General features: G+C 39.2%; 2 protein-coding genes across 4 annotated transcripts in view; both read left to right on the forward strand.

Annotated features, from left to right (window-relative positions):
• The window catches only part of dpm1 (dolichyl-phosphate mannosyltransferase subunit 1, catalytic), a 96135-nt gene extending 86956 nt beyond the window's left edge, over positions 1–9179 (forward strand). For 2 of the 3 annotated variants that reach the window (XM_060836315.1, XM_060836314.1), the window contains one exon: positions 8922–9179. In XM_060836315.1, coding sequence (XP_060692298.1) covers positions 8922–9026 — 105 coding nt within the window. In that variant the 3' untranslated portion in view covers positions 9027–9179. The remainder of the gene's footprint in view (positions 1–8921) is intronic. The other variant, XR_009645475.1, reaches the window with a different exon arrangement.
• Positions 9180–11928: 2749 nt separating this feature from the next.
• adnpb (activity-dependent neuroprotector homeobox b) overlaps positions 11929–17190 on the forward strand; it is a 45345-nt gene continuing 40083 nt past the window's right edge. The window contains exon 1 of the mRNA XM_060836313.1: positions 11929–12028. The gene's annotated coding sequence lies outside the window, so the exon portion shown is untranslated. The remainder of the gene's footprint in view (positions 12029–17190) is intronic.

Below are 17190 nucleotides of genomic sequence, written 5' to 3' on the forward strand. Positions count from 1 at the left end.
TCCCTAGAACCTTACCATTAAGTGTATAAGTCCTGCTAAGATTTGCTTTCCCAAAATGCACACCTCACATTTATCTAAATTAAACTTCATCTGCCATTTCTCATTTCATTGGCCAATCTGATCAAGATCCCGTTGTAATCTGAGGTAACCTTCTTCGCTGCCCACTACATCTCCAAATTTAGTGTCATTTGCAAACTTACTAATTATACCTCTTATGCTCACATTCCAAATCATTTTTATAACAAATGAAAAGGAGAGGACTAAGCATGGGTCCTTGTGGCACTCCACTGGTCACAGGCCTCCAGTCTGAAAAACAACCCTCTACCACCAGCCTCTGTCTTGTACCTTTGAGCCAGTTCTGTATCCAAATGGTGAGTTCTCCCTATATTCCATGAGATCTAACCTTGCTAATCAGTCTCCCATGGGGAAACTTGTCAAATGTTTTACTGAAATCCATATAGATCACATCCACCGCTCTGCCCTCATCAATCCTCTTTGTTACTTCTTCAAAAAACTCAATCAAGTTTGTGAGACATGATTTCCCACGCACAAAGCCATGTTGACTATGCCTAAACAGTCCTTGCCTTTCCAAATACATGGAGTCCTGAGAGGCAGGATGTACCTCCAACAACTTGCCCACCACTGACATCAGGCTCACTGGTCTATAGTTCCCTGGCTTGACCTTACTGTCTTTCTTAAATAGTGGCACCACGTTAGCTAACCTCCAGTCTTCCGGCATCTCACCTGTGACTATCAATGATACATATACCTCAGTAAGAGGCTCAGCAATCTCCCTAGCTTCCCACAGTTCTAGGGTACACCTGATCAGGTCCTGCCCTGACTGTTTGACTCGCCTTTGTTCTCAACTGTACCAGTCTTCGATTGACGTCTTTCCTCACTATCTCCCTGGGTCCCCCTGCCCTCACCAATTTACTAGTCTAAATCCTCCTGAGCAGCTCTAGTAAAGCTCCCTGCCAGTATATTGGTCCCCTTCCACGTCAGGTGCAATCCGTCCTTCTTGTACAGGTCACTTCTATCCCAGAAGAGATTCCAATGATCCAAAAATGTGAATCTTTCTCCCATACATCAGCTCCGAAGCCGTGCATTCATCTGCTCTATTGTCCTATTCCCGTCCTCACTAGCTCGTAGCACTGGGAATAATCCAGATATTACTACTCTCGAGGACCTCCTTTTTAAATTCCTGCCTTAACTCTGTAATCTCCTTTCAGAATCTCAACCTTTTCCCTTCATTGGTTCCAATGTGTACAATGACATCCTGTTGGCCGCTCTTCCCCCATGAGAACATTCTGCACCCTGAGACACTCTTGATCCTGGCACCAGGGAAGCAACATGCCATTCTGATTTTTTTGCTGGTGGCCGCAGAAACATCTGTCTGTGCCTCAGACTAGAGAGTCCCTAAGACAATCGATCGCTTGGAACCTAACGTACCCCTCATTACATTACAGCCAATCTCAATCACAGAAACTCCCCCGAGAATCCATCACCCCCAACATTTTCCAAAATAGCATAGTTTTTTGAAATGGGGATAGCCACAGAAGACTCCTGCGCTAACTGCCTACCTTTCTTACCTTTCCTGAAGTTAACCCATCTATATGACTGTATTTGAGACTTACTCCCCTTCCTATAACTGCCATCCATCACATTCCCTTGCTCTCGTAAATTCCTCACTGCTTCTCCAACAGATCCATTCAATCTGATAGGATTCGCAACCAACAGCATTTATTGCAGATATATTCGTCAGTAATGCATAAACTCTCCCTATATTCCCACATCCGATAACAAAAAGCATATCACTCTACTAAGGGCCATTTTGCTTCTTTCAATCTACAGACCCAGAAAATAGCACTGTCGTATTCCTCAACAAAACACTGCTCCAGGTTAAATTAATACTTTTGGCTTATATTTTTAAGTTTAATCAAGAGACATAACTCAATAAAACATAATCAACAAAGAACCCACTCTACTCACTATTACTGCAGACTTATTTTAAGGCCATACTTAAAGCATCCACTTATCACCTGGCTATGACCTCTCCCAAACAGATTCCTCCAAGATCAGTTGTGAATTTCAATGTTTTTTAATTTTCCCAGGCGAACTCCGATGTTCAGCAATACATGAATTCAACAGCAAAGTCAGTAATCGCTAACTCTGTCAGTTAGCAATGTGGGTTCGTTCTTTTTCTCGCTCTCTGTCTCCTGCATTGACCTCACCATGTGCTTCCTTTGTCTGTTCTTCTCCCTTGTAAAAGTGCTGCTGTTTTGACTTTGTTTTGGAACTTTGGAGGAAAAAAATGCAACCGCATATAAAATAGTAATTGCTGCTTCTGGAATTCAAGGAAATCACCTCCAACACCAAAATACCTCAAAAAAAAAAGGAGCAGCTGTTACAGCCAGAAATTTTTCCCATCCTCCATCTTGGATTACCCAGAATCCACATGTTGATGTTATACAGGACATTAGTGAGGCAACTTTCCGACCACTCTGCAATGCTCTGGTCGCCCTGCTATAAGAAAGTTATGAAATTGGAGAGGGTTCAGAAAAGATTTACCAGCATGTTGCCGGGAACAGAGGGTTTGAATTATGGGGATAGGGCGGGACATTTTTCACTGGAGCTTCGCAGGTTGAGGGGTGACTTTATTGAGATTTGTAAAATCATGAGTTACATAAATAAGGTGAATGAACAAATGTCTTTTCCCTGGGATGGGATGGGTGCATTCAAAACTAAGGGGCATATATTTTATAACTGAGGAGAAAGATATAAATGTGATCTGAAGGACAACGTTTTCACAGTGGGTGATTTGCGTGTGGAATAAACTGTCAGAGGAAGTGGTAGATGCAGTTACAGTTACAACATTTAAAAGACATTTGAATGGGTACATAAGTAGGAAAGGTTTAAAGAGACATGGACCAAGCGCAGGCAAGTGGGACTAGTTTGTTGGACTGAAAGGTATGTTTCCATGCTGTATGTCTCTATGACTTTCTCTCATAGAAAACCATAAGATTCTAAAAGGACTATACAAGATAAATGCAGGAAGGATGTTCCTGATGTCTGGGGAGTCCAGAACCGGAGGTCATTGACTAAAGATATGGGTAGGCCATTGTGACTGAGCAGAGGAGAAATTTCTTCATCTGGAAAGTGGTGAGCCTGTGGAATTCTCTGGTACAGTACGCAGTTGAGAGCAAAACATCAAATGTGTTCAAGAAAGAGTTAGATATAGTTCTGTAGGGCTAAAGGAATCTAAGGGTATAGGGAGAAAATTGAAACAGATTACTGATTTGGATGATCAGTCATGATCATATTGAATGGCAGAGCAGGCTGGAAGAGCTGAGTAGCATATATCTTAGTTTCCATGTTTTATGACTCTCTCAACCCGATTCAAAATTGACTCATACTTCCCATAAATCACTGATCTGGTCAGCCGACAAATCTTGTAATCAATGTTTAGCCAGTGGTGCTTGTAAAGGGTATTGTCTCTTGGGGTTTCAGTACTCTGTACTGTTTGAATGTTTTTGAGGCTCTTCAAACTTATGCCACTGCCATCATTATCTCTTAAAGGCTTGGGACACAGTGTCACAAAGCTGAGTTGTGAACAAAGTTATAGCTCATGAAATACAAAGGACAGCAACAATACAAAAATGATTGAATTAGAGTGGTTAATGGATATTTTGCAGGCTGGAGTTACGCAGGGCTCATTATTGGGACACTTGCCTTTCCTGATATATACTAATTGTCTAGATTTTTGTTGTGCAAGGGACAATTTCAAAGTTAGAAAGCAAGTATACAAAACTTGGAAGCATTGTAACACTGTGGAGGACTGTGTGGAACTTCAAAAGGGCATGGACAAGTTGGTGGAGAGGGCAAATGTAGTTCAGTGTGGGGTGATTCATTTTAATGGGAAGAATATGGAGAGGAAGTATAAAACAACGGGTACAATTCTCATGGGGTGTAGAAACAGCAATATTTGGCTGTATGTGTGCATAAATCATTAAAGAGACAGATCAGCTGGAGAGAGCAGTCATAAAACATTCACTATCATTGGCTTTATTAATCGGGACATAAAACACAAGAACAAGTTGTTTACTAACCACCAAGTTAGTTAATGAACTGTAAGTCATTATTTATAGTTGGAGTGTTGTGTACAGTTCTGGGTGTCACACTTTAGAAATGATGTAAATTCATTGTAGAAAGTGCAGAAGAGGTTTACAAAAATAGTCCCAGGGATGATAAAAACTTGCCATTCAGAGAAGGATGAAGAATGAGAGGATGCAGATTTTAAAGTGTTTTGCAAAAGAAACAATGTGATGAGGAAAAACTTTCTCATTCAGCAAGCGGTTTGAATCTGGAAATGTTGGCGAGGCTGTTTCATTGGAGGCATTTAAGAAGCGATTAGATGATTATTTGAATAGAAGGAATGTGCAGGGGTAAGGGACAAGGAGATTTGGCACTCAAACATGGTGCTCATTTGACAAGCCTGTGCAGATGCAGTGGGTGAAATGGCTTCCTGTATTGTAAGATTGTGTGATTTGATTCTGCATTTGTTTAACATAAACTCATCTATTTCACACCAGGACTATAAATGAAACATAACTCCTTAGAAGTGGAATCGCAGGCATTTAGGATAGTGAAGAAGGCATTTGGTATGCTTTCTTTTGTTGGTCAGAGTATTGAGTACAGGGGAGGTCATGTTGCGTCTGTACAGGACATTGGTTGGGCCACTGTTGGAATATTGCGTGCAATTCTGGTCGCCTTCCTTTCGGAAAGATGTTGTGAAACTTGAAAGGGTCCAGAAAAGATTTACAAGGATATTACCAGAATTGGAGGATTTAAGCTAAAGGGAGAGGTTGAACAGGCTGGGGCTGTTTTCCCCTGGAGCGTCGGAGGCTGAGGGATGACCTTATAGAGGTTTACAAAATCATGAGGGGCATGAATAGGATAAATAGACAAAGTCTTTTCCCTGGAGTCGGGGAGTCCAGAACTAGAGGGCATAGGTTTAGGGTGAGAGGGGAAAAGATATAAAAGAGAGCTTTGGGGCAACTTTTTCACACACGGCGGTATGTGTATGGAATGAGCTGCCAGAGGAAGTGGTGGAGGCTGGTACAATTTCAACATTTAAATGGCATTTGGATGGGTACATGAATAGGAGGGGTTTGGAGGGAGATGGGCCAGGTGCTGGCAAGTGGGACTAGATTGGGTTGGGATAATTGGTTGGTATGGACGGGTTGGATTGAAAGGTCTGTTCCCATGCTGTACATCTCTGACTATATATTGAGATTGCACAGCAGAAACATTCACCATAGAAGTTCAGCAACTATTGCTACAGGAAAGGCTGGGTACAATGCCTCTCACTACTAGAGGCTGGGGACAACGCCTCTCATTACTAGTGTAATGGCTCGTACTCCAATGCATTTTCCTCCTGAAAATGATATCACAGCAAGGATGGTACCACCTATTTTATCCGAGGGACCACATTTTAATGTTTTACTTAAAACCGGGCCACATACTGGCCTGTGGTGGTATGCTGGACAAGCCTATTTCAATTTTTATACATTGCCAAACTGTCTTGATCTGAATGGTCACACATGTCAACTGCATAAATTCCTTCAAAATTGCAAATGGGCCAATAGGCAGAGGAGTGGCAAATCAGGGCAGGACTTACTCAATGGTAAAGTCCTGGGCACTGTTGCTGAACAAAGAGACCTTGGAGTGCAGGTTTATAGTTCCTAGAAAGTGGAGTTCCAGGTAGATAGGATTGTGAAGAAGACATTTGGTATGCTTGCCATTATTGATCAGTGCAGTGGGAGGCCATGTTGTGGCTGTACAGGACATTGATTCGGCCACTTTTGGAAATACTGCATGTAGTTCTGGTCTCCCTGCTATAGGAATGATGTTGTGAAACTTAAAAGGGTGCAGAAAAATTTACAAGGGTGTTGCTACGTTTTGAGTTACAGAGAGAAGCTGAATGGACCAGAGCTACTTTCCCTGGAGCATTAAACTTTGATGGGGTGACCTTTATAGAGGTTTATAAAATCATGAGGGACATGGATTGGCTAAATGGACTAGGTTTTTTTCTGTGGTGGTGGAATCCAAAACCAGAGGGCTTAGGTTTAAAATGAGAGGGGCAAGATTTAAAAGGGACCTAAGGGGTAACTTCTTCACGCAGAGGGTGGTGCATGTACGGAATGAGCTGCCAGAGGAAATGGTGGAAGCTGGTACAATTACAACATTTAAAAGGCATCTGGATGGCTAGATGAATAGGAAGGGTTTAGCGGGATATGGGCCAAATGCTGGCAAACAGAACTAGATTAATTTAGGATATCTGGTTGGTATGGATGTTTTGGACCGAAGGTCTGTTTCTGTGCGTATATCTCTATGACTCTGAGTTAATATTATTAACCTTAAGTAATAACACTAGTGGCTGGTCCTCTGAATTCTTACTGGCAGGCCTGCTTTCAATAGAGCAATTGCATTGAATCCAGTAGACAGGCTGGATGGAACTTTTGCTGAAAATGTGTTGCTGGAAAAGCTTAGCAGGTCAGGCAGCATCCAATTCAGGCAGGAATTCCTGTAGAAGGGCTCATGCCCGAAACGTCGACTCTCCTGCTTCTTGGATGCTGCCAGACCTGCTAAGCTTTTCCAGCAACACATTTTCAGCTCTCTTCTCCAGTATCTGCAGTCCTCGCTTTCTCCTGGATGGAACTTTTGCTGGGTTGGCATCTGGCCAATGCGTCATATTCTGGGATAACACCAAATTAAAGGAATAAAACTGAACTGTTTGTGAAAATCTTCAGATCACATCTGTAGGAAGCATCACATATCAAGTAAGATGAGAATAGAAAGCATCAAAGAGAGAGGCAATCTGAGTGAATGGGAAAATCTATAGCAGATGAAGGTCAATGTTGGAAAGAAATTACCCTGAATCCAAGAAAGACTCATAAGAATATTTTCTTCATGATAAGAGATTAAATTGTTCAAGAACCATAGCAATTTTGGTCTCCATGTTATAGGAAAGATGTTGTGAAACTTGATTTAAAAGGATGTTGCCAGGGTTGTAGGGTTTGAGCTATAGGGAGAGGCTTGGGCTATTTTCTTTGGAGTATTGGAGGCTGAGGGGTGACCTTAGAGATTTAAAATATCATGAGGGGCATGGATAGGGTGAATAGCAAGATATTTTTCCCAGAATAGGGGAGTTCAAAACTAGAGGGCATAGTTTTAAGGTGAAACTTAAAGATTTAAAAGAGGCAACTTTTTCATGCAGAGGGTGGTACGTGTATGGACTGAGCTGCTAGAGGAAGTGAGGGTGGCTGGTATAATTGCAACATGCTAAAAGACATCTAGATGGGTATATGAATTGGAAGTGTTTAAAGGAATATGGGCGAAGTGCTGGAAAATGGAACTAGATTAATTTACGCTATCTGGTCAGCATGAGAAGGGGGCTGGGGATGGGATGTTGGGTGATTGTGGCTTCTCAGCTACTATTGGCTCTAACATGATTTAACACCAATATGCGAAAGATAGCTTACAATTTCTAAACCACTTTCGCTTACAACTGAAGATAATTTACAACTTGTAAACTCAATATACAATATTCAGACACTGTAATTTCAACAAGAATAAAATCACACTATCATAAAGTGGGAACCATGGCTACTTTCTTGTATCTTACTTGAGGACCCTACTAAGCCCAGCTGTTTCTGTAAAAGTCAATGTTCGAGCCTGAGATCTTCTTGCTCAATGTGATTTAGCTATTCATTCACCAAACCAACTAAGCTGTTAGGTTGTAGTCCAATGAAATGCTTCTCTTTGCTTCAATCTTCCTTTGCTCCTTCTGTAATATTCATTTATTTTCATCTATAATTACACAAAAGGTTTAAATTATAAAATAGTTAGAGTTCACTGATATTTTTACATATGCCTTCGATTCTTTTTATTCATAAAATTGACTAGGAAAGAACAAAATGGGGAAGTGTAGTATAAGGTATTGCTAGTTTATTTCCACATACACATTACCTATGACAATATGATTCAAAGTTTTCATCCAGACATTAAAGAAGGAAGATGGAATTACCACAAAATCAATTGCCTGCATCAAAAAGCATCTAATAGCATTTTGCAGTGTTTTTTTTCTTGTGCAAGATGTGCTTTTCTTAAAACAAAATTTAGATTTTCATACACGCTGTAGAACTTATGTGACTTTTTTTTATTGCCACCACAGTCTTTATATGACATCACAAAATATTTCAATAGATTATTGGGAATGTAAATTTCTTTGTTCTGATTTTACCAATGTTTGTAAATACATTATGAATTTATTTACAATAATAAAATTAAGATGTGTAGCACTGGTATTTAATATTGCATCTGTACATAATTTTTAATATTATTGAAAAACAAATTATGTTACTAAAGCTTTTTGTCATGCATTCATCAGGACAAACCCAAGAACAGCAAATTTTAAAGGATCACAACAACTTATACTAAAGGAGAAATGAATGCTGATTAGCTGTTAAGTGCTTTTGGCACTTTCTGCAAGTGATGTACGATCACATGCAGTGACCCGTTCTCTGCAAACAAAAGGAACGTATTCAAGCCATGTGTTGTTTTTGAATTATCTGGGATCTTGGAGAGACCATCATTCTCCATTATTTTCTTCATGACAGTGCCACAGTCAGTCAGTGTGAGTTTGCTAACCAAACAGTAGCATCTTCTGCTGTCGTATAATTTGATGTGATCTTTTGAAACTTGACATTCTTGCATTTGTCATGAAATTCCAAGACTAAAATTTTTGACAACATGTTCTCTCTTCAACAATATTCAAGTTCGGAGTCTTGAATGTTTCCCTTCTTCTGTAATGCTCATGTTTGCATTAAATTAACGTCTTTTTTCCTTCCCAATTATTACAGGTTCCTATAACATTTGTGGATCGTGTGTACGGTGAATCTAAACTAGGAGGAAATGAAATTGTGTCATTTTTGAAAGGACTGCTGCATCTGTTTGCCACTACATGATCAAAACTAATGTTTAGTACTGAAATGTTCTTTAGCCAGATTTGTATTTCGTTACTCCACAATATCCTTGTAAAGTCTAATTTTATACTTGTACAAATCTGTAGCACACTCAGTAAATGAATAGTTGTAAAATATAACTTGAAATAAAATCAATCTAGTCTGAGTAAGTTTATTTATTGAATACTAAGTTTGCTTCATTTAATGCTAATAATTCTGCCACTTACATAGGCCATATTGTTGTATTATTTTATAGTTGTGGGCTTATGATTTATTACAAACAGTATGCCATTTCCAACATTTTGCTTTTCAGTACCCCAGTAAAACTAAAAGAACATGTACTAAAATAAAGGATGTCTCTCCCTTTTGTCACATCAGATGTGATTTAATCAAACTTCCTGAGTAACTTCCTTTTCACAGATACTCTTCATTACTATCGTAGCTTAGTGCAAATTTTCCTGTGTAAATTGAGTTCTGATAGACAATTCATTCTTTTACTCTATAAAACAATGTATAAACATAAAAGATCCAGGGTTATAAAAGTTCATGTAACTTGACTTTGATCTATAAAAATTCCATTTAGCAGAATAAAACAATATATTAATTTTATTCAAGTTTTCTGAAGGTTTCTGACGTCTTTTTCAGTTAATTTATCTTTTTCTATATAGATGAGTTTGATTTAATTGAAGCAATTGTATATTTTTTATTCCAAGCTTAATTGATCCTTCATGTTTCAGAAATAAAGACTAAAATGTACACAAATGTCCATGTGAACATCTTTGTAATACACCCAATACGTGGAAGTTCATTTCTTGCATTTTAATGTCCTTGGAGACTTTATTGCCTCTAATTTCAACTGCTATAATTATTTTCTTCTCTGGATCCAACCACGTGATTCAGAGATTGCTGGAAAAGCACAGCATCTGGTTTGACAGCATTTGTGGAGAAAAATCAGAGTTAATATTTCAGGTCAAGTAACTCGTAGAACTTATAGTAGCTCGGAAAATGTTGGTTTATATGCAGAAAATAGGGTGGGGGAAATGGGGTAAGGAATAGATGATAAGTGAGGATAGAGCGGAGAGAGAGAAGAACAGTTGGATAGGCAAAGGAGTGAATAATGGTTTGTCTAGGGCGTGGATACCTATTAATTGGGACTGCTCGTGGCTAACCCAACACCTGATGTTAGCCACTAACAGTTCCCATTAATAGTTATTCTCCCTCCTAGCCAGATAGTTATCCGCTCCTTTGTCTGTCCAACTGTTGTTCTCTCTCTTTGGGCTCTATCCCCACTTGTCATTTACTCCTGTCCTTCTGCCCCCTCAAATCTATCTTCTGCATATAAACTAACATTTTCCTTGCTACCACCAGCTCTAAGGAAGGGTCACTTGACCCAAACTATTTCTTTCCACAGATGCTACCAGAACTGCTGAGTTTTACCAGCAATTTCTGTTTTTGTTTCTGATTTCCAGCATCTGCTGTTCTTTTGGTTTTTATTTCATAAAGAACTAACTCTTAGAACTATCTTGTTGCCACCACTGAATCACAGGCAAAGGTACTGGTGTGTTTTTTTTTGGTTTATTATTTCATCATCTAATTGGTGAAGCTCCTAGATTCCAATTGGCACCTCCACCAATCTGGCTGTAAATCTAACTGTGGTAGAATACCAGATGTAATTGCCGTATCTCTCCATAACATCACATCTTAACAAAAGTAGAAAATGCACGAACTGTGAACAAGTTAATAACTTTTCCTATTAGCATACTTGCACTGAATTATTTGATCAGTTTTTCATACTTATCCAGTTAATTATGTATTCAAATAGAGTCCATTAATTTTAATCTTTTAATCTTGCATTATTTCAGGTTATCAATGAAAACTGCATAGATATATTTGCTGCATGGTGTCATCGGAAAAGCAGTTTCAAGTCCACCTAACTAATGTGCTGCTTTAAGTAGTGCTTGAATATACAGTAACTTAAATTCTTGACTTCTTTCAGACTCTTTGATTGACATGAACATTTCTTCATTTGATATAGGCAAAACCAAATAATTATTTCATTAGATTTTTATAAAATTTAGTCAAATGCTGGTTGCTTATTGAAAATCTGTACAAAAAAACTGAGCAATCTTGCATGGCCAAATGGGCTTTTCCTGATTCTACCCCTTATTTCCTTTTGTTCCCCTTCTTGTTACTACCTCATGTACTTATTTATAGTACAATACTCAGCATGTTCTCTTCATGATCGGAGTGTTACAGTAATCTGGGTTGTGGAGTACAATATTTTGGGGCTCAGTTTTAGGCATCACTTGGTTGGTATCAGAGACTACTTCCAAGTCCTCTGCCTCTGTCCAATCATAGAATCCCATACAGTGTGGAAACAGGCCATTCAACCCAGTAAGTCCACACCAACCCTCCAAAGAGTATCCCACTCAGACCCATTCCCCTACCCTATTACTCTACATTTCCCATGCAACTAACCTATACATCCCTGAACACTATGACCAATTCACCTAACTTGCACATCTTTGGATTGTGGGAAGAAACCCACGCAGAATGTGCAAACTCCACACAGACAGTTACCTAATCTAGTTTGAGTCCCTGGTGCTGTGAGGCAGCAGTGCTAACCACTGAGCCACCGTGCCTTGATGATTTTCCTGGTAGTGTAGGAGGGATGGGGCAGGACTATCCATATGTGACAGCGAATTCGTTATTACTAGTCTAGTAAAGGTCAATAACCGGGATTTTCCAATTAGTTTCCAGGTCCTTGCAGGCATCAGGGCCCATCTGACTCCTTCAGGTTGCCCATAAGATGAGCAAATCCCCTCCTGCTTCTCAGTGCCCTGAGTGCAAAAGCTATTTTTTGATTTAGATAATTTTGTGGATGGCTCCATTTTGAAGCATCATCTCACTCATTCACCTTCCATTGCAGATTGCTGTTTCTTTCAACCTGGAAGGCCTGTGACTGGCTCTCCACACTCAAGCCCACCATCGCCCATCATTGGAAGGTAACTCTGCCCTCTCATCATTCATAGGCTGCCCTGGGGAAAATCAAAATGACTGTCTTTTTCCTTGCATTGTGCAGGTTCACAGTAGGGTTTGAAAGTGCTGGAGAGAAAGTTCTGACCTCTGAATACATTCTCAACATAGTGAAAAGTAGGCGATTGACATGTTTTTGATCCTTATACTAGTTCCTATCTTTACATTAAACTTTTCATTATTCTTTCCCAGGGTATCACTGGCTATGCCAATATTTATTGCACATCCATAGTTGCTCTTCAGAATGTGGTAATGGGCTGCATTCTTGGCCTGCTGCAGTTAATCTCATGTGGGACACTCCGTGCTGATAGGGTTGGAGTTCCTGGATTTTGACACAACGATGGTGATGACAATGATATATTGCCAAATTATGATGGTGTGTTGTTTGGATGGCAACATATTTCTGCCTGCTCCTACCCCCCCATCTCTCCCTACCTTGACTCAATTTTTTCCTCCACTTTGTCCAGTCCAGCCCCATCCCACTTACACCTGTGATTCTTCTGACACTTTGTCAGTTTCAGAATTTCCAAATTTTTGGGCTCCAGCACCCTCCTCTTTACCATGGCACGCAATCCTTTTACACCATCAGGGTGGTCTCGCGATTCTCCACTGCTTCTTCGGAATAAAAGGCCTGAACCATCCCCATTCACCACCTTCCTCCACTGCCTGGCTGAGCTAGCCCTCACCAAGAACAACTTCTCTTTTAATTTGTCTCACTTTCTTCAGGTCAGAGGAGTGACTATGCGTACCCATATGGACCCCAGTTATGTCTATCTCTTTGTGAGCTATATGAAACATTTCTTGTTCCAGTCCTCCTACTGCCCCCACCCTCAACTCTTTCTCTGGTGCCGCTTCCCCCTCTCATCTGGAATTGGAAAGGTTTATCAATTTCATTTCTAATTTCCATCCCGCTCTCATCTTCTCCTGTCTATCTGTGACTCCTCCCTTCTCTTCCTTGACATAACTTTTGCCATTTCGGGGATAGGCTGGCCACCAATATCCACTACAAACCAACTGACTCTCACAGTTACCTTGACTATACATCCTCGCACCCTGCTTCCTGTCAAGCTATTCCATTTTCCTAGTTCCTCCGTCTCCATCTGCTCTGATGGTGCGAAATTTGACAAGGGGGCCTCTGAACTGTCGGAATATTTGTGTTCTGAGGAAGGGTAGCTGATTTCTCTCTACAGATGCTTCCAGACCTGTTGAGCTTACCAGCAATTTCTGTTTTTGATAGATTGTGGTTTTCCATTACACCTTGAAGAACCACCGTGTTCTTCTTGGTGGTAGAGATCACTGGTTTGGAAGGGGCATTTGTTTCTGCAATGCATCTTTTAGAAAATTCACATTATTGCCACTGTGCATGATTAAGTGAGTGAATATTTAAAATGGTGATTGTGATGCCATTCAAGTGGGCCGGTTTGTTAAGCTGTTTGGGTTGTTGGAGTTGCACAAATCCAGGCAACTGGAGAGTATTCCATCTCACAGTCTGACTTGTACTTGTTACAGTGGACAGATACAGAGACTCAGGAGCAAAGTTACTTGCTACAAAATTTTCAGCTTCTCATCTGTTCCTAAAGTCGCGTTATGTATATGGCTGGCCTAGCTGAATTTCAGGCAATGGTAACCACATTTTCTCAGTGTTGAGAGTGGAGGATTTAGCAATGGTAATACCATTGTTGGTCAAGGGGAGGTGGTTAGATTTTCTCATTGTGGGAGGTATCCATTGCCCTCAAATCCCATTAAGGTCAGAAATATGAAGGTGGAACCATGTAAAGTCATACTTCTGCTTTGTTGGCAAAGTGACTTGTATGCTGCCTCCAGAAGTAAATGTGTTACTGACTAATAATAGATAGAGATTTTTTTTCAACTTTTCCACAATACTAAAATTCCAATTTCTGTTAACTGTTGATTGGCTCATTAAAATCATTCAATAATGCAATTATTAAATCTAAACTAAATGTAACTTCTGGCAGCACTGATGTAATGCTATGCATTTTTGTGTTCATGGGAAATAATATTGCTGACCAATGCACCACAATATGTACAACTGTAGCAACTATGTACACCATTGGAATACCAGAATTCTTATTGGTCAGTTATATTAACACTTTTGAGACAAAGCAAGATTATGTGATTATAGGGACAAAGTTTGTACTTATAATAGATTTCAGGTTATAGATCTCTCAAAAGATAAGGTGAGGTAGTCTCTAACTGGGTGTCTGTATCTTAGCCTATACTGTCCAAAATTTAAAGTTTTATTTAGTTAAGAAATGTCAAAATCAAAAAAAAAGGATTTTGGTCTCATGCGAGAATCTTATTTTGAAAATGAATATTAAATGGCAATTAAAGAATGTATGAAAACATAATGTGTTCTGAAATGAAACTTTGAAATGAGTTCTCACCACTTTAAAAAGTGGTTTCGAGAACCGACTTATTTATGCTTTACATCAAGAGAATTTTACATTTTGTGATGGTTTATAACAAGAGAAGGTGATCAGATTTTTTAAAAAAGTTAAATTTTGGAGATTTAAATAATCTTTAGCTTTCTTTCTTAGATACAACTAAAGCTACTCTGATGTGATTCAGTAATGTGCTGTCTTCACTGTTGCAATTTTAAGTACTGTACATCATTGAAGAGAAATAAAGCTCTTCTGTACAGCTATGATTTTAATCTCAGTACTGAAAGTTCTTTACTCTTCATTCAAGAATAAGGAAAGTAACTTTAAGGTAAATTGAGTCATAGAGTCATGCAGCAAATAAACGGACCCTTCAGTCCAACTTGTCCATGCCGACCAAATTTCCCAAACTAAACTAATCCCATTCAATTGGCCCATTTCCCTCTAAACCAAACTAGGTTCACTAATGCCCTTTTAAAGAAGCAAACTCTTATCCTTACCTGGTCTGGCCTATATGTGACTCCAGAGCCAGAGCAATATGGTTGACCGTTGATCCTTAACTGCCCTATGGGCAATAAATGCTAGCCTATCCAGTGACGTCCTCATCTTGTGAATTTTTTAAAAAATTCCTATGCATATATGTATCGGAATAACTTTTAAATATAGTAACTGTACGTGCCACTTACTCTGGCAGTTCATTCCACAATCAAACCACTCTTAGTGAAAACGTTGCCCACTCACATCCCTTTTAAACATCTGTCCTCTCATCTTAAAAATATGCCCCTAGTTTTGAACGCACCCATTCTAGGGAAAAGACCTTTTACTATTCACCTTATCTATGTCCCTCATGATTTTATAAAACTCTTTAAGGTCGCCCCTTAACCTCCGAGACGCCAGTGAAAAAGGAGCCAGCCCATCCAGCTCACTTTTATAACTCAAATCCTCCAGTTCCGGCAACATCCTGGTAATTTTTTTCTGAACCCGCTCCTGTTTAATAATATCCTTCCTACACCAGAGCAACGAGAACTAGTTACCTTAACAATCTTGTCTACCTATGAGGTTACTTCAACGTGCTATATACCTGAAACTCTAGGTCTCTGTTCAACAATACTACCCGGGGGGTTACTATTACCTGTTAAGTCCTGCCCTTGTTAGTTTTACCAAAATGCAATAGTATTAGAAGAAGGACTATGAAGCATTAATAGACTTTTTTGCCTCTCGATCAGTTAACTGTCATAACTCCAGTGAAATGATTGGAAAAAGATTTTTTTAGATTGATTCTTTTTCAAGAATATAGAGGAGAGTCGAGAGTGAACTGGGAAAGAAAGGATGGGTAGAGGGCAAAAACAGCCATGAATTTGGAATATTGAAATTCAAAAATATGTGTGTGTCTAGTCTATATGGTGAAAAGTGCAAAATTTATGAAAGCAAGTTGACAAGATGAGGAACACTCAGGTGGAAACATAACTACAATTTTCACAAGCATTGTATTTTGAACTTGGGAATAATCTGAAAACATGAAAATCCCTTTGAATATAAAATGTATTTCTTGGGATAACTTCCAATCATTTAAGGTATGTCCTCAATACAAACAGTGAATAACGTATTCAGATATTGGCTGGAAGACCGATGATAAATAGTTTTTCTTAGCTTGGGACCAGTTCACATTATTGGTGCATCCCATCTGTATTCTCTATAAAATATCAAAAGTTACATAAAAGTAATAACATGTTGACGTAAATTAACAACTATAAGATAGTGTTAGTAAATTAATGGGTATCATTAACTGCTTTTTTTTTGCATTAAATTTGAAGTTTAGCTATCGTTCTAATTTTCAAAATGATCTGTTTCTGTTAATCACTCATATGTGCATTCAATGAGTATCAAGCCACGTGTCTTCAAAAACCAATTTAGACAGCGAATGTTTTCAGCCACAGTTAAAGAACACAACTTTCAGTTAAACCCTTACAAGTTCACAATCCATTTAATTTCCAATAAAGCATTCAGAATGCACTTATTCTAAATTTTAAAAAAATCTTGTGCTGCTTTTATTATAATTGTTTGTGCTGAACTTCCAACAAAAGATTATCATGATACTTTTGTTTTTACATGTCCTATAATATTGAAAATGATTACAGCACAGGAAAAGGCCATTCGGCCTGTCATTGTCTATGCCAGCTTTGGCAAGAGTCATAGATTGTACAGCAGGAAAAGAGACCCTTTGGTCCTACCAATGATGTTCCTAAACTATACCAGTCCCACCTGCCTAAGCTTAGCCCATTTCCCACCAAAGCTTTCCTATTCATGGACATATTTAAATCTCTTAAATGTTCTAACTGTACCTGCATCCACCACACTCTCTGGCAGTTCAGTCCACACACACAATTAAAAAAAAAATCCCTCATGTCCTTTCTCCTCTTACTTTAAAAATGTGCTCAATAGTTTTGAACACCCCTACGTGAGAGAAAAGAGCTTATCCAAGGTCGTTCACCTTATCTATGTCCCTCATGATTTTATAAACCTCCAAGGTCACCCCTCTAACTCTATGCTTCAGTGAAAGATATCCCAGCCTTTATAGTCTACTTTTATATCTCAAACCCTCCATTCCCAGCAATGTTCTGGTAAATCTTTTCTGAACCCTCTGCAGATTAAGAAGATTCTCCGTGTAATAGGGCAGCCAGAACTGCAGACAGTACTCCAGAAGAGGCTTCGAGTAAAAAATTAGGTCTGCA

The sequence above is a fragment of the Hemiscyllium ocellatum genome, chromosome 15 (assembly GCF_020745735.1).
Source record: "Hemiscyllium ocellatum isolate sHemOce1 chromosome 15, sHemOce1.pat.X.cur, whole genome shotgun sequence".
Taxonomy (NCBI): domain Eukaryota; kingdom Metazoa; phylum Chordata; class Chondrichthyes; order Orectolobiformes; family Hemiscylliidae; genus Hemiscyllium; species Hemiscyllium ocellatum.